At 35.8% G+C, this 22,011-nt stretch overlaps 3 protein-coding genes across 3 annotated transcripts; all 3 read left to right on the top strand.

Annotated features, from left to right (window-relative positions):
* Positions 1 to 9,336: 9,336 nt before the first annotated feature.
* Positions 9,337 to 10,329, top strand: LOC108412882 (olfactory receptor 1F1-like). Its single transcript, XM_017685111.2, has one exon. It carries the CDS (start codon positions 9,337 to 9,339, stop codon positions 10,327 to 10,329), a length of 993 nt encoding a protein of 330 aa, XP_017540600.2.
* Positions 10,330 to 14,987: 4,658 nt separating this feature from the next.
* Positions 14,988 to 15,980, top strand: LOC108412883 (olfactory receptor 1571-like). Its single transcript, XM_017685112.1, has one exon. It carries the CDS (start codon positions 14,988 to 14,990, stop codon positions 15,978 to 15,980), a length of 993 nt encoding a protein of 330 aa, XP_017540601.1.
* A 4,119-nt stretch (positions 15,981 to 20,099) lies between these two features.
* On the top strand, positions 20,100 to 21,092 carry LOC108412884 (olfactory receptor 1571-like). Its single transcript, XM_017685114.1, has one exon. The coding sequence runs from the start codon at positions 20,100 to 20,102 to the stop codon at positions 21,090 to 21,092; it is 993 nt and encodes a 330-aa protein (XP_017540603.1).
* The last annotated feature ends 919 nt before the right edge of the window (positions 21,093 to 22,011 follow it).

Below are 22,011 nucleotides of genomic sequence, written 5' to 3'. Positions count from 1 at the left end.
TAAAAACATTATAAACTGTAAAATGGACCTCACTTTACTTAAGGGCCAGAGAAAACATACATAAGGCCGTCATGGCACTTGAATAAGGATTCATAAAAACATTATAGACTGTAAAATGGAACTCACTTTACTTAAGGGCCAGAGAAAACATACATAAGAGCGTCATGGCACTTGAATAAGGATTCATAAAAACATTATAAACTGTAAAATGGACCTCACTTTACTTAAGGGCCAGAGAAAACATATATAAGAGCGTCATGGCACTTGAATAAGGATTCATAAAAACATTATAAACTGTAAAATGGAACTCACTTTACTTAAGGGCCAGAGAAAACATACATAAGGGCGTCATGGCACTTGAATAAGGATTCATAAAAACATTATAAACTGTAAAATGGACCTCACTTTACTTAAGGGCCAGAGAAAACATACGTAAGGGCGTCATGACACTTGAATAAGGATTCATAAAAACATTATAAACTGTAAAATGGAACTCACTTTACTTAAGGGCCAGAGAAAACACATAAGAGCGTCATGGCACTTGAATAAGGATTGATAAAAATATTATAAACTGTAAAACTCACTTAGGGGCCAGAGAAAACATACATAAGAATGTCAATACAGTGTCATAGTATTTGATTAAGGATTCATGAAAATGATTTTTCATAACCCACATTATTTTGTCATTTAGCAGATTCTCTTAACCTGCACAAAATGTGCGAACAGTGGAAGCAAAATCAAAACAGAATATTCTGGATTGAGACAGCAGGAATCTATATCCTAAAAGACGTCATACCTTATAGTTAAATATAGTAAAATACATATTTATAACACAAGTCTACAGATTGAGTTAAGAGTGTGCGGTTCTTCAGTCGATGACAGAAGGAGCTGAGAGATAGTGCAGTGCAGAGTTTAGGGAGAAGTGTGTTCTACCACTGAGGGGCCAAGACACTGAAGCAGTAACCGAGAGGCAAGCTTGTATTTTATGGAAGGACATTTCAAGAAACTTGCATCCTTCACCATTGTTTACTCTTTAATGAAGAATGAGTAAAGGGTTAAAGAATTTGCACATGATGAAATAAAATTGTAGAAAGAATTTCATAGACTTACTTCCCTTTCTGTGTAGTCTGTTTTCTTTGATGAACACCAGGCTTATTCGCCCAAAATCAGTGCCCAAACTCACTACTGTGCTTGTGTAGGCCTTGAAATTTAACCAGTTTTAACCAACTGCCTCATTTTGTAAAGCTGTATCACATCATCAGCACTGTGTCACCCTGACATACCAAACACAAAGCCACTAAGTCAGCTGTCATAACATGCTATGTCATTTCACCTCAGAAAATGTCATGACACAACCTAATGTCACCAAAAATCTATGTCTCTTGACATAGTTGTTATGTCAACATGACATCAAAGTTGACAAAAGCAGTCTTTATGACAACTGACGACTTATGGAATAAGTGTTTATGTATGTTTGTGTCGGTTGTCATGAAGTGCTTATGTAGGTGTCATGTAGCCTTCATTACCGTGCCCTACAGTAAAGTGTTACCAGATTTTCTAATCTATTGAGCAAAATAGCGTGATCTATAGTGTCAAAGGCAGCACTGAGATCAAGGAGCACAAGAATGGCAGTGCTGCCCCTATCGAGTGCAGAAAGTAGGTCATTTGTTACTCTTAGCAAGGCGGTTTCTGTGCTGTGATTTTGTCTGAATCCTGATTGGAAAACTTCATGAATGCTATTGTTTTGTAAATAAGAGCACAGCTGCTTAAACACTATTTTTTCAAGAATTTTGGCTATGAAGGGGAGATTGGAAATCGGTCTATAATTAGCCAGCTCACAGGGATCCAGATTTGGCTTTTTTATGATGGGCTTAATGACTGCCAATTTGAGAGAATTAGGTACATAGCCCAAGCTGAGAGATGAATTGACTATATCTAGTAATGAGTTCCCAACCTTAGGCAGTGCCTGTTTAAATAGCTGTGTAGGTACAGGATCTAATAAGCATGACGTCGATTTTAATGAGCTAATTATATTAAGCAAATCCTTTTCTATAACTGGGATAAAATTCTCTAGGTGTGGCTCAGAGCTGGTGCAGCATTCATCTATGTCTATAGGTATGTTATGTGAGTGACACTGAATTTCTAGTCTAATATTATTAATTTTATCATCTAAGAACTTCATGAAATCGTTACTATTAATGGTGTCAGGGATAACGGAGCTAGTTTGTTTTTGATTTTTAGTAAGTTTAGCCACAGTACTGAACAGAAATCTCGGGTTGTCTCTGTTTTTTTCAATGAGAGCTGAGATGTACTGTGATTTAGTTTTAATTAGCGCTTTTTTATAGTTCGTCATACTATGCTGCCACTCAAGTCGGAAGGATTCTAGTTTAGTGAGTTGCCATTTACGTTCAAAGTTACGAGCTGTTTGTTTTAATGTGCGCGTGTGGTCATTATACCACGGGGCTAGCTTTTTATCCCTGATCGGTTTTATTTTCATCGGCGCAACACTATCTAGGTTAAAGCGGAGCACAGATTGAAAATGTTCAGTTATGCGTTCGAGATCTATTTCATTAGACGGAGAGGAGCTGTTTAAGTCTGGGAGGTTATTTATAAACGAATTGGCTGTTGAGGTTGTTATTTTACGCTTGTTACTGTAGCGGGGAGGCTGAAGGATTTCTTGACTAAGAACAACTTCAAACATGATTAAATAATGGTCGGATATTGAGTCATTTTGTGAAAAACTGACTATATTCTCTGCTTCAATACCCATTGTCAGAACTAAGTCTAATGTATGGCTACATCGGTGAGTGGGGCCTAGAATATTTTGATTGAGGCCTAGAGCATCTATAATTGATTTAAAAGCAATTTTTAGTGGGTCCTGATCCTTTTCAAAATGAATATTGAAGTCGCCTGCAATAACGATCCTATCAGAGGAAAGAGTTACTGCTGCTAAAAAATCAGCAAATTCACTAATAAACTCTGAATATGGTCCAGGAGGACGATACACTGTTATCAGTAGAAACGAATGCTGAGTTTTGGAAGCAGGAGACGGACCTGCTACTTTAAGACTAAGAACTTCGAACGACTTAGTATCAAACCCTGAGTTCTGAGTTACACCTAGAACTAAATCATATATTGTGGCTACCCCACCACCACGACCGGACCTGCGTGGGTAACTATAATAGCTAAAGCCTGGGGGAGTGGATTCATTTAGAGCAATGTATTCGTCAGGTTTAACCCAGGTTTCACAGAGACATAGTGCAGTAAGCTGATTATCAGTAATAATTTCATTTACAATAACTGATTTAGATGCTAGCGATCTTATATTTAGAAGCCCTATTTTAATACGGACGTTGCTAGTACTCTGAGAGACGGATACGTTTGTTTTAATTCTAATTAGATTGTTAAAACAGATTTTCTGATTATTCCGATTTCGCGTTACACGGGGGACAGACACAGTCTCAATCTTAGAAGGTTTAATTACACTGTTCTGAGAAAGTGACACAGAAATATTATTTCCAGTAGTGTAATCAGAAAAGTGGTAGGGTAAATAATTAGAGCAGTATTTCTCACTAAATGGACTATTATTAAGCCCACTAACCTGCCCGGTATGACTGAATACAGGCAGTCAGTCCCGGCGTAGCACCGCCTCAATGTTTCCAGAGAGGACGGTAGATCCCAGGGGACTGGGATGAAGCCCGTCGCGGTGGAAGAGGGACGGTCGCTCCCGAAAGCTCTCCCAGTTGTCCACGAAGTCCACGCCGATGGTAGGGCACCACTCCCGCAGCCAGCAGTGGAGTGCGTAGAGGCGGCTGAACTTCAGGCTCCCGCGGCGGTAGGTGGGCAGGGGTCCGGAGACGATGATCCTGGCGTCGGTCCGCTGGCGAGCGGTGTCCAGAAGTCTCCGACTCACAGATTCACAGATCTTAAATGGATGTTATGTTGTAAAAATGCATGTTGTCATTTCTCAGGGTGATATAATGAAAAAAACATGCTTACAGATTTTTGTCATGTAATTCAAACCATTTTATTTTTGCTGTTAGAGATATAATCAACTGCTAGAAGAAAAATGTTAACTGAAAAACTGGCTGAACTGACTATAGCAATTCTTACTGGCCTATACCAGCTATATTTATAAATGAGCAAATCATAAAATTAACTCAACTTGCTGCAATTAACTACAGTTTCCAAACAGGCTCATAACAGTCAAATTGGCATTATCAAAAAAAGAAATTCTGCTAGTTATTCACAGTGTGAACAGTGAAGTCTCTTTTGCTTGATATATACAGCTTATTTCTACCAAATGGGAAGTAGCTGTCCCTTTGCCTTCATGTCTTGTATTTTATTCTTTGTTTCTTCTGTGATGTTGGCTGCACATTTTTTGCAAATGCAGCCAAGGTCTCCTTTGTTGAGGTAGATGCAAGACTTTCATAGGTGTTGGGATCAACAATTGCAAGTTCTGCAATTGCTGCAGTGAAAGCAATTGTTCCACGGTCAACATTATGTCGGCTGAATGCTTCGGACATAGTGCGCACCTTGCTAAAAGTCTTCAGCACCTTGCGGTATCGTTTGATGACCTCCTCAGGTCCTTGGGCTGTAAAAAACAATTATCAGTTAGAATAAATACGAAAAAGATCAAGTCTATTCAAGAAATATACCTCTTTATGTTTGTTGAAATATACCTCTTTACTCCATTGCCCTAGTTTGCTTTTACTATGTCTGTCAAGCTTTCAAGCCTAGCATGAGAAGCATGCCACTATGATACCAGCAACAGACTTTTCAGGTTATCCATTGTCAAGCATACAGCTATATAAGATGTTTGTTGTTAAAACTGAAAGAAATGCCATTACTGAACAAGAAGAATAAAAATGGTTAAAATATGAGTGTGTGCTGTGGGATTTGCATTGTAAAGCTTGCAATAATACTTTAAAAGTCAGAGGTGTCGGGTCAAGAGTTTTTTTCTGACGACGATGTCTTTATGTATTAACGTCACACTTATGGTCTTAAATAATCTCAAAATCAATGCTAAACTGATGAAGATATGATGACAACAGTATATAATTCACTCACATCCTCAGAATAAATGTCGTTCACCAAGTTTTCTTTGAATACTCTTTCAACCTGCCCACAATCCGCATGTTCCCTTAAATTATTATTACATGCATCTACAACCTAAGAATAGCTCAGCCAGTGTGTCGTGACAAGTGCCACAACAAACACACAATCTGGAGGTCTATCCGAAAAGGTTCGATTTTTGAGAGGTCTCATGTTAAGCTCCACACTTGGATCCACTACATTTACAGGTAAGCACAGTTATGAGCAAAAAATTATATAAGAAATAACATCAGTGTTTTTAGCAGGTCATAGGAAACCCAAGTAAGGCAAATGGTACGAGTGTGAGCATATTAAAAAGGGTAATGATAAATGGGTAATAAGAGCATATTTTAAGGTTTGGATATTATTGGTATACAAATTTGTTTAAAGGCTGAATATCTTGTGTTTTTCTTGTGTTATAATTTTTTTTTCCTCTAAGGTCGCCTTTACATGACCAGTTTTAAACCTCTATGGAGTCAAATTAGGGTCTTTAATGGTGAGGAGAAAAAAAATATATCGCAAATATAAGATTAGCATTTTGCATTTTACGTTCCTATTTTGTTTCTGCAATACTTTCCCTCTTTTGCATTTCTTTCTTTTGTTTGCGCGTCACACTGCTTTTCTTTGCGTTTCACATTTTATGTTGCTGCTTTTTTTTTGCAATACAGTACTTTCTCCCTTTTGCGTTTCTTTACTTTTGTTTGCGCGTCACACTGCTTTTCTTTGCGTCTCGCATTTTATGTTCATAATTTTTTTTCGTGCTTCTCTCTTTTCTTTGCTCCGGTTTTACCCTCTGTTTGGGGGCGGGGAAAGAGGCGTGGCCAAGAGCGAAAGGCGTGCCGTGAACGTTCCGCGTCATCAGTTGGAGCCACCGTCACACAGCGCGGCAATTCGGTTTACTGGTATCATGACAGACGGTCGCCCAGCTGGACCACAGGTATATACACTTTATAGATTGATGGTAATAATCGACTTTTATAGACATATCATCTAATTCGGTAGCTAGATTTGTAAAATTCCTGCACATGTAATCAGTGGCTTGCTTTTTTACAAACTTCATTCAGATATCAGTTCAGCTACAGAACTTTATTTTTAAGTTAATGTGTTGAAGTGCTGCCTCTTGCCTAAACATGTCACCAGCAATGTACCTTTCCTGAACAGTTGTCCCTGTCTTTAGGGTATATGGTTTAACCAGATAAAAAGAAGCAGTTTAAACTTCATAAGGAACACTTAAATGTAAAAATGCTTGAATGTTGTGTCCAGAAAGGATCCAAAGACTTGGATAATCCAGGGAAATTCTGGATGGGTAGCCACCCTAACAATAGCAGTCATGTGGTCAGAAACTGACCAAAAATGAAAGTGGTAGAAAATGGCCAACACAAATGTGTTGCAACAGATGAACTCTCTTTTGCCTAAAACATATTTTTTCCTAATTTCTAATTAGGTATCCAGTAAGTGTATATGAACAAACTGATTATATAATTGATCATGCCACAACAGGTAGTCTGTAACTACAACTTATGACATCATTAAAACACCATTGGTTTTGGTAGGAGTTTCTTTTTACATTTTTCATTTTACTGAAAATCCAAAAACAGACCCAAAACGTTTAGTTACTCATCCATTCTAAATTTGAGTCCTTGATATTTCACTTGTCAGTGTGTGTTAATTTTAGTCATGTCATCATTTTATTTTGCAACACACAGTATGGGGCCAAATTTTGCATTACACTTTCTTTTATATTGTGAAAGATATTACAACAAAGTATTATCTGTGCTTAATATTTTGTCATTTTACAGCAATGTTTGGACTAAAATGAAAAAGAAATATTTCTACATCTAATTTTGTCTTTTACATTTCAGTACAGCCAGGGAAGACGCAGTAACCGAAAGTCATGGGTGTTTGGGATGCTGGGTGTTCAAGCTCATGAGCGGAGACCAGTGTTGCGCATTGTGAAGCGTAGATCCAAAAGACACCTAATGCCCATCCTGAAGAACTACGTGAGGCGTGGGAGCACAGTAATATCAGACGGGTGGAGATCATATCGCTGTCTTTCTAATGAGGGTTATCTTCATCTCATAGTCAATCATGAAGAATCTTTTGTTGAGCCTACGACAGGGGCACATACTCAAAACATTGAGCGGATATGGGGCATTTGCAAATCCACTGTATGGAGGCTACGAGGCAACAGATCTGAAATATCACTGAAGGAACATTTGGATTTAATAGAATGGACCTACTGGAGGGGAAATAAGCACAGGGAAGGTCCTCTTGTCATGCTTTTACATGACATAAGAAAAAATGTACCTGTGTAAGATTCTAGTTCTTTAGTGGTGCATTTTGTGGAATAGCATCAAAATAACATGGAATGTTATGTACATTCTCAAATGAATGAATTCTGATATTAATTTGTTATTGTAGTAATTTGTCATTCCAACTGTAAAAGGTTGTCTTTAGTAAAAGTAAGTTCAGTTAACAGTGTTTATATTATACACAACATGCAAGCTCTGAAGCCATTAGTTTTGAACATTTTAACAACTAAAAGTAAATAAATTGAACAAATTGACTTATTGAAACTCTATTTAGCACTTTTTAGCCTTTAATTAGTGCTGACCATAACTCCACTTTAGAAAATGGAACACAAAGAGACTTATTGAAACTCTATTTAGCACTTTTTAGCCTTTAATTAGTGCTGATCATAACTCCACTTTAGAATATGGAACACAAAGAGACTTATTGAAACTCTATTTAGCACTTTTTAGCCTTTAATTAGTGCTGATCATAACTCCACTTTAGAATATGGAACACAAAAGAGACTTATTGAAACTCTATTTAGCACTTTTTTGCCTTTAATTAGTGCTGATCATAACTCCACTTTAGAATATGGAACAAATTCCTGAAGCATTAGTGACTTATTAAACTCTTATTAGCTCTAAAGAAGCAATAAACTCCAATGATGCATTGATGCTATCCAGAACCTGTAGAAATCACATTCTGCCAATTGTACACTAATAAGATGATAATATAGGTGATAATTCATGCTCAGTAATTCAGCATAACAAGGCATGAAGAAAGTGCTTATTGTGAGTTATAATGACTAATAAGGCAATTATTTATGATTTTCATGTAACAGATCTCTAATTATGTGCTAATACAGATCATAATGAATAAAGATTAATACATTGTGAATAAACTATTTAGAAGTGCCTAATTCAGGCTTTATTGAACAAATAATAAGACCTTAATAAGCCACCAATGTGTGTTCCTTAAAATAAAGTGTTACCAATGTAAGTAATGTATAAACAATACATCTATAAGATAATTACTTCAAAAATATACTGATCTCTTGGGACTATTTCTTATTTGCTTTATTTTTAAAAAAAGTTTTTTGCCGATCATGCCAAAGTCAAAAGATCTTGCAGAAATCTTATTGTGAGAACAGAAGTAATAATAAATATAGGTAATTGTAATGACAAAGCATAGAAAAATGTCTATTTAAATGGAAATACTTTGAACACTCTCTTGCACTCATAGCAGCTGAGATGGCCATTCTTGTTGTATCTTAAATTAAAATATAAGAACATGAATTACATGGTTGAAATGATGTTGAATTCAAGTCTGTATGACACAGAGAGTGCTGCAGTGATCATTTCCTATATTAAATCATCAGTTAAAAAAGTCATAAGTAACTTAAATTTGTGTAAAAAAATTAAATAAAAGATGTCTCTTCATTTGGACTTCTCAAAAAAGGTCATTAAAAAACGACTAAAGATAAATGTACACTGCCTTTGAATGCTGAACAGGGTTACTGGCGGACAGCATTATATGCAAACAGTAAATCTTGACATGTCTAAGTGCCTTTCTTACATAAAACACTGATGGACTAGGAAACATGAGTTACATTTTTTTTTTTTTTTTGGAGGTGTGCTTTTGAGAATGACGTACACATTAGTCAGGTATAAATGTGTTTGGTCTTTTCTGGAATTCCACTCTAAAAGGTTTTGTTCTGCTACAATAGGTACTGTATCAAACCATTGTGGATCCATTTTTAACACACTGTTGCGCTGTTGTTTCATATGTATTGATTAGTTTTGATTGTCATTTGCTATTGATTTATTTAGAATGTTACAAATTCTCCTAAACATTTTGATTTGCATTTATGATTTGATGATTTGTAGCTATTAACTGTTTCAAGGTTCAATAACCTTTTTCTCACCTTTTATTTCAGATCAGTCTCCTGACATGAATACCATGGTGCCCTTTGAGAATACTACATTTGTGCGACCCCCAACATTTTACATTAATGGATTGTACAACATGCCACATTCAAAGTATTACTATATGTTTTTGTGCTTTGTGTACGCTGTGACTGTTTTAGGGAATTCTTTTATAATGGGTACTATTTGCCTGGCCCGCACTCTGCACACAGCAAAGTATATAGCTGTCTTCAACTTGGCCTTGTCTGATCTGTTTGGAAGCTCTGCTCTTATTCCAAAGTATGCAGACATGTTTCTTCTTGAGAACCAGTACATATCTTATGAAGACTGTCTGACAAGCATGTTTTTTGTTTTTGTGTTCATGATCATGCAGTCCTTTACTCTGCTTGCTTTGGCTTTTGATAGAGTCATTGCTATATGTTTTCCTCTGAGGTATCATGCTATTGTCACTAAAACCACAATGACTCTGATCATTGGTGTTATGTGGCTTGTCTCTGTGGCTATTAAGGTTGTTACTCTAGCTTTGCTTACCCAATTGTCCTTCTGTAGATCTACAACAGTTGGCAGTTATTTTTGTGATAATGGCCCCATCTTCAGACTTGCATGTAATGATAATTCTCCTAATTTCATAATGGCTTATGTCTATGTTGCTATTGTGCTTTGCCTTCCACTAACGTTAATAGCCATCTCATATGTTTGTATTGGTTTTGCATTGCTCAAGATTTCACAAGGTGCTGATCGAATCAAGGCTATGAAAACCTGCACTTCCCACCTCATATTAGTGGCCATATTTTATCTACCAATCTTCAGTGTTTATATATCTGCTCTTACAACGTACATACATCCAAACACTAGAATAATGAATTCTGTCCTGACACAAACAATTCCACCCATGTTAAACCCCATCATATATACTCTGAAGACAGAGGAGGTATTGCAGTCTATTAAAGTACTCTACAAACGAATCAAGGTGAATTTTGCAATGGAAGATCCTGTGATAACCATTACAAAAAATTAATATTCATAATAATTTGTAGTCACTTTTTTCACATTTAAATAGACCCATGATTGTAGTTTAATCTACTGTATACTACTCATTAGCATTTAGAAATATATTTGATGAATAAACATTTGAATAACTTTCTATTCAAAAGAAGGTTTTGAAAACCTATGTTTGTTCTTCAGGTATAGATTTTATAGCCATACAAACAGATTCAACATAAAACAAAATGTGCAGTTAACAATGAAAGAAACAAACTGTGTATTTTATAAGTTTAATATAGTTCCCCATACTCTTTGAAAGACTCTATTAAGAGTACAAAAAAATCTTGATTGTTATAGTGATGTGTATTCACATTTTGTTACAGCTTTCTACCTTAATCACAGATATTTAGTACTTGTTGAGGATATTAAAGTACCATATTCTTTACTTGAATGTAGTAGGTTGGATCTTGATTCTTTTTTAAGAATTTCCATGGTCAGTATGATGTACAGTTGAATTTTCCTTATTTTTTTAAATACAAAAAAAGTTGATATGGTATGTAAACAAAAAAGTTTCAAAATGTAGCATTCACTACTCAATTATTTTAATCTCAGAGGGAATAGGTGAGACTAACTGTATGTATATACACACAGCAAGTCTCACCTATTCACTCTGAGATTAAAATAAATATCTGAAGTGCCAATACTGCTTTTTGATTGTCTGCCCTGAAGTGTACTGCAATCAAAGCAGACACAATTTACACATATAAGTTTTAAAGGTTTAAGCAATTAGAAAAAGTTGAAAATTGGCCTTGTAAAAATGAATTCTTCTAGTACATAAAATCATACAACTGTAACAAGTACCTTCCATGGAAAAAAAATACAAGAAACTGTAGAATATGGGCCTTTTAAAGCCATTTAAACAGATTTCTGATTGAGCAGTCAGGGCATATATATACATATATATTGTGAAATATATTTTTATTCATGTGTGTTTCAATCAAACTGTTTATGACAATAAGCAACATCATAAAGAGAGATAAAAACGCATGTAATTGGATATAACATTCTGTATTATTTGTTTATACTTATGGTGGAAACATTTCAGGGTTTACTTTAAAACTGTATAATCCACACTACATATGATTTATGATAACTTTTGATTTTACATCTGGCAACATGATTGATGTGACCTCTGACCTTTAAATCATGAATCCAATTTTGTCAGAAACCACATCACCTATAGTGTGTCAGGATGATGGCAACAGTGGCGTTTCCTTATTGCAAATAAAATCATTAATTAAAATGATAAATAACAAAAGTGATAACAAATAACATTTTTACAGAAACTCTCCATTTGGGCTTTTTTCTCTTTCTTGAATAGGTGCTAACACAAAGGATTATAGAAAATGGAAAGCAACAAATGTTACATCTTCATTGTCTTCAAATTTCAACCAAACCTGGCCATTAAGCACACCATGCAATACCTAGTGTCCTCACAACTGGGAGAGTGTCTTGATCCAGATCAGGGTTTTTTACCTCTTCAGCCTTTACTTCAATAGAAATTTCAGCCAGTACAACATGAATGCTGCTTAGCCACATGTTATATCTAAACCATATTAGCACAGATGGTACATGGTCAATGCGTTTTTTCCAGGATGCAGACTTCAAACAATCATCAGCATAAAAGTTATGTAGTTGTGTTAGTAAGTACTCCTTTCTAGAAACAGTCTTTGTGGTTCATCAGATGAACCTAAGTAAGTCTTCTAGAGGCACTTTTCTTGGTGAAACATAGCTTCCGTTTCGGCTATGAATGCTACTCTTTCTTGTCAAAATCCAGTGATCATGTCTAGTATTGTGCTAGAGAGGTCTGGCCTCAGTAATAACTGATCATTCTAGTATATGCCTTGAAAAGAGGCCCCACACCACATAGACATTCTGTTTCCTAGGGTTGTACACCCTGTGAAGTGTATACAACACATTCCTGCCACTGTGGTTTGTGTCTTCATTTGGTATCTGCACAGTAAAACATTTGGAGATTGTCACCATGAATGTGATGTAATCCTAGTAAAAAAAAAATCTGCTCTTCATGAACATCTTAAGACTAAGCGCTGACTGTTTCACAATGTGTCAGTTGGGTATCCTAACTGCTCTATTCCTTATAGGCAGTCCAATGCTTTAATGCCCCTGGACTAGTTTAAAGTCTGTCTTTACTGCTGTCTGTTCCGTCTTTCACCACATATTCAAGTGTTCTGAGGAATATCTTGTACTCTGAAGGATCTGCTTTGAAAATGACTTTCTCTAGCGACAGAGGGTGATCAACCTCTGTTTCTTTCACCAACAATGCTGTGACTTTGCTTTGTTGTTGCATGACAGTAAGCAGTGTTGCTGTTGCGTCCTCAGTGCTGTTCAGCTTTCACAGAAGTACAAAGGGCAGCAAAAGTTGACACACCTTGGATTAGAGTTTACCTAGTACCCTGTTTAACTTTGGAAGTTTAGAAAGGTTGTGACACCATTGCACTTTGGAATTAGATGCTGAATTATGTTCAGCATGGTGTTTTATGCATCTGATTATTTTTATCGTTCTGAAAATTTTTGTGGTTGTTGGCCACAGCTATTTACACCCGAGCCACAGCTGTTGGGGCAGCCATGGATGGGTCAGGGTAGTTGTGGATTAGATGGTAGAGTGGGTTATCCACTAATTGCAGGGTTGGTGGATCAATCCTAGACTCTGCCTATCCAGGACTGAAATTCTCTTGAGCAAGGCATCCAAATATTCCCCATGCACAACAGCTATAGCTGCCTACTCCTTCTCTCTGATGTTGGAGGTTTTCATTTCCAAACAAGATGTAACGTCTGTCCAACGTTGGAGGTTGATGTTGGGCGGACATTGGGTTTTGTTGTCAATCATATTTCCAACTAAAATTCTACATCGTTCCTTCATTGGAGTCCAATGTTTTTTTCACAACAAGTTGACATCTGATGCCTGCTGGGTCCAGTGTGATTTTGCTGCAGCAAAATATATGCTAAAATAACTGGGTATGACCTCAGAGTAGCTAGCCCTGGCCCTGAGATGTTTCATAGTAAAAAAATCCTCCTCATCCCTGTCTATGGCCAGAAAACAGGACCAGAGAATGAGGAAACCAAGTACCCAACAACATACAGGTACAGATTTATGTTTTTCCTAATTTCCAGCTTTCAGAATTTATAAGAGCTGCTGAAAGTAATTTGAAAGCCAGTAAATGCACCATTAGTTTGCTGCTAATATTACAGGTATTATGATAATAGATAAAACAAGCTTATACAGTTTCTTTGCAAGCTTATGTTTCTTTATTCAATTCTGCAGTGAAAATGTATGTCAGGTGTGTGCTCACGAACAAATGACCAAAAATTAACTCCATGCCATCCAATTAATTAAAAAGTTATCGGAGCAGAAACATCAAATAGAATATACATTACATTACATTTAGCAGACGCTTTTATCCAAAGCGACTTACAAATAATGAAGTACATAGAACAAACATAGTTAGGCCTTAAAGGAGGCCAAAGGGTAATAGCGGAAGGGAAGGAGGGCAAGAAGGAGATGAGGTTGGTAGTGGTTATAAAAATATAATATAATAAAATATAATATATAAAAATAAAATAAAATTTCCCAGCACCAGAATAACTTTAGTAGCAAACCGGTGTGCCAATATCAACAAAAATGACATGAGAAGCATATAGTTTGCCAGTATTGAGTAATGAATATGTAGAGGTACACATCTCATTAGTTAGATGTTTCATCACAAGATCCATAAAAATATTCTGCTTTCCTAATACTTTGGTTAAATAACTCTCAAATAAAAATCCTATTGTATCAGTGTGACACTGCCAGCACTAGCCACCTGGAAATAAGTTATTTTTTGTGATGTAACACTGCTTTCTCCTATAGTGTGTGTCAAGATGAAGTGGTGATGCAGTGGTCATTTCTTATATTAAATCTTCAGTTATAGCTATGTCTATTTAAATGGAAATACTGGTGTGTTGAACACTCTCTTGCATTCATAACAGCTGAGATGGCCATTCTTGTTGTATCTTAAATTAAAATATAAGCACATGAATTACATGGTTGAAATTATATTGAATTCAAGTCAGTAAGACACAGAGAGTGCTGCAGTGATCATTTCCTATATTAAATCATCACTTAAATTTGTGTAAAAAAAATAAATCAAAGATGTCTCTTCATTTGGACTTCTCGACAAAGGATATGGAAAACAACTAAAGTTACATGTACACTACCTTTGAATGCTGAACAGGTTACTGGCAGGCAGTAAATCTTGACATGTCTAAGTGCCTTTCTTCCATAAAACACTGATGGACTAGGAAACATGAGAGGAGGTGTGCTTTTGAGAATGACGTACACATTAGTCAGGTATAAATGTGTTTGGTCTTTTCTGGAATTCCACTCTAAAAGGTTTTGTTCTGCTACAATAGGTACTGTATCAAACCATTGTGGATCCATTTTTAACACTGTTGCACTGTTGTTTCATATGTATTGATTAGTTTTGATTGTCATTTGCTATTGATTTATTTAGAATGTTACAAATTCTCCTAAACATTTTGATTTGCATTTATGATTTGATGATTTGTAGCTATTAACTGTTTCAAGGTTCAATAACCTTTTTCTCACCTTTTATTTCAGATCAGTCTCCTGACATGAATACCATGGTGCCCTTTGAGAATACTACATTTGTGCGACCCCCAACATTTTACATTAATGGATTGTACAACATGCCACATTCAAAGTATTACTATATGTTTTTGTGCTTTGTGTACGCTGTGACTGTTTTAGGGAATTCTTTTATAATGGGTACTATTTGCCTGGCCCGCACTCTGCACACAGCAAAGTATATAGCTGTCTTCAACTTGGCCTTGTCTGATCTGTTTGGAAGCTCTGCTCTTATTCCAAAGTATGCAGACATGTTTCTTCTTGAGAACCAGTACATATCTTATGAAGACTGTATGACAAACTTGTTTTTTGTTTTTGTGTTCATGATCATGCAGTCCTTTACTCTGCTTGCTTTGGCTTTTGATAGAGTCATTGCTATATGTTTTCCTCTGAGGTATCATGCTATTGTCACTAAAACCACAATGAGTCTGATCATTGGTGTTATGTGGCTTGTCTCTGTGGCTATTATGGTTGTTACTCTAGCTTTGCTTACCCAATTGTCCTTCTGTAGATCTACAACAGTTGGCAGTTATTTTTGTGATAATGGCCCCATCTTCAGACTTGCATGTAATGATAATTCCCCTAATTTCATAATGGCTTATGTCTATGTTGCTATTGTGCTTTGCCTTCCACTAACATTAATAGCCATCTCATATGTTTGTATTGGTTTTGCATTGCTCAAGATTTCACAAGGTGCTGATCGAATCAAGGCTATGAAAACCTGCACTTCCCACATCATATTAGTGGCCATATTTTATCTACCAATCCTCAGCGTTTATATATCTGCTCTTACAACATACATACATCCAAACACTAGAATAATGAATTCTGTCCTGACACAAACAATTCCACCCATGTTAAACCCCATCATATATTCTCTGAAGACAGAGGAGGTATTGCAGTCTATTAAAGTACTCTACAAACGAATCAAGGTGAATTTTGCAATGGAAGATCCTGTGATAACCATTACAAAAAATTAATATTTATAATAATTTGTCATCATTTAGAAATATATTTGATGAATGAACTTTTGAATAACTTTCAATACAGAGCCTATATATTTATAAAACTATTCAAAAGAAGGGTTTGAATATCTATGTTTGTTCTTCAGGTATAGATTTTATAGCCATACAAACAAATGAAACATAAAAACAAAATGTGCGGTTAACACTGAAAGAAACAAACTGTGTATTGTATGAGTTTAATATAGTTTCCTATGCTCTTTGGAAGACTCTCTTAAGATACAAAAAATCTTGATTCAGCTTTTGAATGGTGTATTTCACCCTGTCACTGTGTCATAATGGTGTGTATTCACATTTTATCACAGCTTTCTACCTTCATCACAGATATTTAGTACTTGTTGAGGATATTAAAGAACCATATTCTTTACTTGAATGTAGTGGGTTGGATGTTGATTCTTTTGTTAAGAATTTCCATGGTCTAAATGATGTACGGTTGAATTTTGCTTATTTTTTTAAATAGAAAAAAAGTTGATATGGTATGTAAACATTTTCAAACAGTTTCAAAATGTAGCTCAATTATTTTAATCTCAGAGTGAATAGGTGAGACTAACTGTTGAAAATGACTTTCTCCAGTGACAGCAGGGTGATCAACCTCTGTTTCTTTCACCAACAGTGCTGTGACTTTGTTATGTTGTTGCATGACAGTAAGCAGTGTTCCTGTTGCGCCCTCTTTATCTTTGATGGCACTGTTAAAAGCCTTCTTGCTGCTATAATTTGAGTGCTGTTCAGCTTTCACAGAAAGGCAGGAAGAGGCAGGGAAAGTTGACACAGTTTCAACAGAGTTTGGATTAGAGTTTACCTAGCACCCTGTTTAACTTTGGAAGTTTAGAAAGGTTGTGACACCATTGCACTTTGGAATTAGACGCTGCTAGAGCTATTTGTAGTTAAATTTCTTCCTATTGGGCCTTTAACTGAGCTTTCTGTCTCTCGCATGCTTGCCTTGTTTTTTTAATGTAGCCACTTTTTGTAAGAGAGCAGTTCTTTTAACTTCAGCCTTCAGTTTTGTAGATGATTACATGAGGGCAGAACATCGCCCTCCACTGTATTTCAATATGCCCACATGCTACCATGGATGCACCATCTGCTGGAAGCAGCTCTTATTGTACCATGGCTTCTCTCTGTTCACAGACTTCTTTCATTCACATCTGCATTAATCTTTGAAATCTGTGAACTTTGCAACTTTCGCAATAATATTCAAATTCAAAAAAAACTTTGCTCTGCATGAGGTGACATAGAGCCTTCTTTACATGCTTTAGGTGTAAGTTTATCCTGCTGTTTACTGTTATTCCCTTTTTCTCCATCCAGTTTAACTGCTTTCAGTTAGCTTAACATTAAAACATTAATAATGACTTTGTTTAAAACAATTCTAACTCATACAGTTTAACATAGTTTGCTCTTGCTTCTGACCCAGCTCACTATGTTACTGTAATACTTCATAGGTCATCATAATTAGGTGGAGTATTTTGTGTCACATTATGCACGAATACTGTTTAAAGTTTGGAATTGTTTGTTATGCCTATATATATATATATATATATATATATATATATATATATATATATATATATATATACATATATATATATATATATATATATATATGCATGTGCATATATATATATATTGAAATGCATATGTGTATATATATATGCATGCGTACATATACATTTTATACATTTTTTTGCAATTACGATTATTAATAACTTATGCAATGTGGATTGAATATTCAAGTACTATAGTGACAACAAGAAATTACTATATAGTAAATAATATTTAACAATTTCATATTGTAAAGATTTCTGCTTTGTGATTTGATGACTACTTTTGAAGTAGACATTTTGGATATTAATTTAATTATAACCTCATTCTTGATGCTGTACCATTTTCTTTTTTTTTTTTTACATCATCTTTAGAATTGTGTTTTTAATTGTGGAATTCTGTAAATTCAATTGTGCCCTGCGATGGACGGGTGACGGTCCAGGGTGTACCCCCTGCCTTCCGCTCGATGACAGCTGGGATAGGCTGCAGCGCTCCCTGCGACCCTGAGGGAGAAGCAGCTTAGAAGATGCTGTGTTTTGATGATTTGTACTGTAATGGCATCCTTGGCATCCCTTGACAAAGCAGCATTATATTAACATTTAGTTCTTTATCACCACACATTTTCCATCAGTGGATTGTCCAACATGTCACATACAGCATTACTATATGTTTTTATGTTTTGTGTATGCTGTGACTGTTTCAGGGAATTCTTTTATAATGTGCGCTATATACATGTTATAGGTATTTGTGTAAGTATAAGTTTTGTTTGTTAGTTAGTCTGTTTGTCATTATGATCATGCAGTCCTTTATTCTGGGTGCCTTGGCTTTTGACAGAGTAATTGCTGTTTGTTTTCCTCATACATTCCTCATAATTGCTGTATGTTTTCCCTCATACATTCCTCATAATATCATGCTATTGTCACCAAAACCACAATGACTCTGATCATTGATGTTATGTGGCTTTACTCTGTGAATACACTGGTGTTGTGCTTTGGTTTCCATTGATGCTAATAGCTGTCTCATATGTTTGTGTTGGTTGTGTATTTCTTAAGATCTCACAGCTGTGTAAATTAAGTGAATTAGCGCCTTTCTTTTGTCAGAATGCTGCTGGTGTAGGAAGCTTGTGATCTACAGACACATATGTGATAACCTTGTATTCTGTTTTGATTTATTATTTGTTATACAAACTTAATTCATGAGAGAATCCATTTTTACATTTTTTAGAATCGCCATAAATATGTTCCAGTTCAGCATGTAACCTTGTCTATAAAGATTTTTGTTGTATTACAGGATTACACCGGCATACTTCCATTGTAAATGTGTTTGATCTCCTGAAATTCTGCTCTAAAATGTTGTTCTGCTGCAGAAGAAAATCTAAATAACCACTTTTTTAGCATCAAACCACAGTTTTTGACATCCTGTACAAATTCTTTTATCTCTATGTCCGTTGCCACAATGTCCTTCTGTAGATCTACCGTTGTTTACAGCTATTTCTACGATCATCTACAGACTAGCCTGTAATGATAATTCTCCTAATTCCATATTAGCAAATGTCTATATTGTACTGGTTTTGCACGGCTTAAGATCTAACATGGTTCTAATAGGATAAAGCTATGAATACCTGTACCCAGAGAGCACTAGATATTGTTGACTGGCACACCATCACTCTGGTCTAAGCCAATGACCTCTGTAGCTACTGTGATTGGTGGCCTATCTGTGGCTTTTCCTCATGAGTCGCCTTCTTATTTGGACACTGATCTTAAGAGATAAGTTATCTAGGCATTGCCTGTGTGTTATGGCGCAGCTTCCATTTCCTCACAATTTGTCCAACAGTGCACTGGGACACTCGGATAACCAAATGCTATTTCAACTTTTTTAATGTCCTCATTCTTAACGGTGTACAGCTTTCTCATTAACTTTAGAACTATCTACACCTGTTCATCATTCTGGACACATCTATTTTCAGCTTTCTGCACATTATTTGAAGTCTATAAAGTATATTACTATAATGATATTAGAATGATTACACCTGCAACATTGTTCTTACTCTTCCACACACAGATTTTAAAATTTGTATTTACCCTTATATATTTTAAAATAATAATAACAATGATAATGATAATAAATAATAATAATTAATAAATAAAAAAAATCACTGCAAATGTATTGTAGTGGACTATACCAACATGTCTATGGAGAGTTGCGGGTTGTTGGAGGCGTGCCTTCATGGATGACATAAACATGAGTTATAAATGTGTTTGTCATCTCCTGAAAATCATTTCCAAAAGGTTCTGTTCAGCTGCAAAAGGTACTGTATCAAACCACTGTATGTCAGTTTTTTTAACACCCAGTTCACCTTTTTCATGCATTCACTAGTCTTACAGAGATTGTCATTTGCTATTGATTTACTGTGTATGATATATATTTGCCCAACTATTTTTATGTGCATATATGTTTTGGAGATTTATAGTGTAATGAACTGTTTTAAGGTTCTATAACTCATTTTTATTATATTTTATTTAAAACCAGTCTCCTGACATGACTTCTGTGGTGTCCCTTGACAATGCAACATTTATTCGACCTTCTGCATTTTACATCAATGGACTGTACAATGTGCCTAATGCAAAGTATTACTATATGTTTTTGTGTTTTGTATACGCTGTGACTGTTTTAGGGAATTCTTTTATAATGGGCACTATATACCTGACACGAACTCTGCACACAGCAAAGTATATAGCTGTCTTTAACTTGGCCTTGTCTGATCTGTTTGGAAGCTCTGCTCTTATTCCAAAGTATGCAGATATGTTTCTGCGTGAGAACCAATACATACCTTATGAAGACTGTCTGACGAGCCTTTTTTTTGTTTTTCTCTTTATGATCATGCAGTCCTTTACTCTGCTTGCTCTGTCCTTTGACAGAGTAATTGCTATATGTTTTCCTCTGAGGTATCATGCTATTGTCAACAAAACCACAATGACTCTGATTATTGGTGTTATGTGGCTTATCTCTGCAACTATTATGTCTGTTTCTGTAGCTCTGGTTACCAGACTGTCCTTCTGTAGATCTACCACAGTTGGTAGTTATTTCTGTGACCATGGCCCCATCTTCAGACTAGCTTGTAACGATAATACTCCAAGTTACATAATGGTCTATGTCTTTATTGCTGTTGTGCTTTGCATTCCCTTAACACTAATAGCTTTCTCATATGTTTGTATTGGGTTTGCACTGCTTAAGATCTCACATGGTGCAGAGCGAATTAAAGCTATGAAAACCTGCACTTCCCACCTCATATTAGTGGGCATGTTTTATCTACCCATCTGCAGCATTTACATATCTGCTCTTACAACATATGTACATCCAAATACTAGAATAATCAACTCAGTCCTAACACAAGTAATTCCACCCATGTTTAACCCCATTATATATTCTCTGAAGACAGAGGAAGTATTGCAAGCTATTAAAATGCTCTGCAAACGAATCAAGGTGAACTTTGCAACAGAAGAGCCTGTGAAAAACATTGCAAAGAATTAAATGATATAATATCTGTAGTTTTGCTGTTATGTCAAAAGTCAAAGAATTCTGTTTTTCACTCAGGAAAAAGATTTAAAGGTGTCCCTTTCAAGTTGACAATGTAATTTCTTTTTTCATTATTATGAAAATAGACCCATGATTGTAGTTGTTAACATTCAGGTATATATTTGAATAAATTCATTTTAAATAAATATCTATGCCATTCTTAAATATTTATGAATATGTTCCAAAAAGTGTTGGACTCACATGGTTGTTCTTTGGGTTTACAAGAATTGAACCATTATTTTCTGCAGGGGCAGTTGCCATGGTGAGAAACACAGATAAAAAAAACATTAGAATTTTTGTTGGGATTTTTTTTTAGTTTGATGTAGTTCCATATTCTCACTATGCTCATAAGTGAGCATGTACAGAAAAAAAAGGAACAGTTTGTGTGATGGGGAGCGAGGTAGCGGACACATGTGCGGAGGTAAGTGACTTTTATTGAGGGCAAATCCAAAATCAGGGTCATAACTGTCCAGGGTCAAAGAGCCGATACGTACATGACAAACCAGAAACAAACAACAACAGATATTCAAACAAAGCAAACATCCAATAGAGCAAGGACAACAACCGATACAAAGACCTGCTAAGACAAAGTGCAAACACCGGGCTTAAGTAACAAAGGGTAACGAGGGACAGGTGAACACAATCAGGGGCGGAGTAACCAAACAGGGGGCAGGACTTAAACCAAAACAAAAAGGCACATGGAGTGTGAGGAGCCAATCGTGGCAGTTTGTTTCAGCCTTTGTATGGCATGTTTACCCTGTCATGGTGTCACATTTATCTCAGCATTATACCTGAATCACAAACATTTGATAATTGTCGCATCCGTTCAAGTAAAATATTCTTTGAATGTTGCAGTTGATGATTACTTTTTCAT

This window comes from Pygocentrus nattereri, chromosome 18, assembly GCF_015220715.1.
Source record: "Pygocentrus nattereri isolate fPygNat1 chromosome 18, fPygNat1.pri, whole genome shotgun sequence".
NCBI lineage: Eukaryota > Metazoa > Chordata > Actinopteri > Characiformes > Serrasalmidae > Pygocentrus > Pygocentrus nattereri.
Note: the sequence above shows the minus strand (reverse complement) of the source record. Positions and strands in the feature narration are given on the sequence as shown.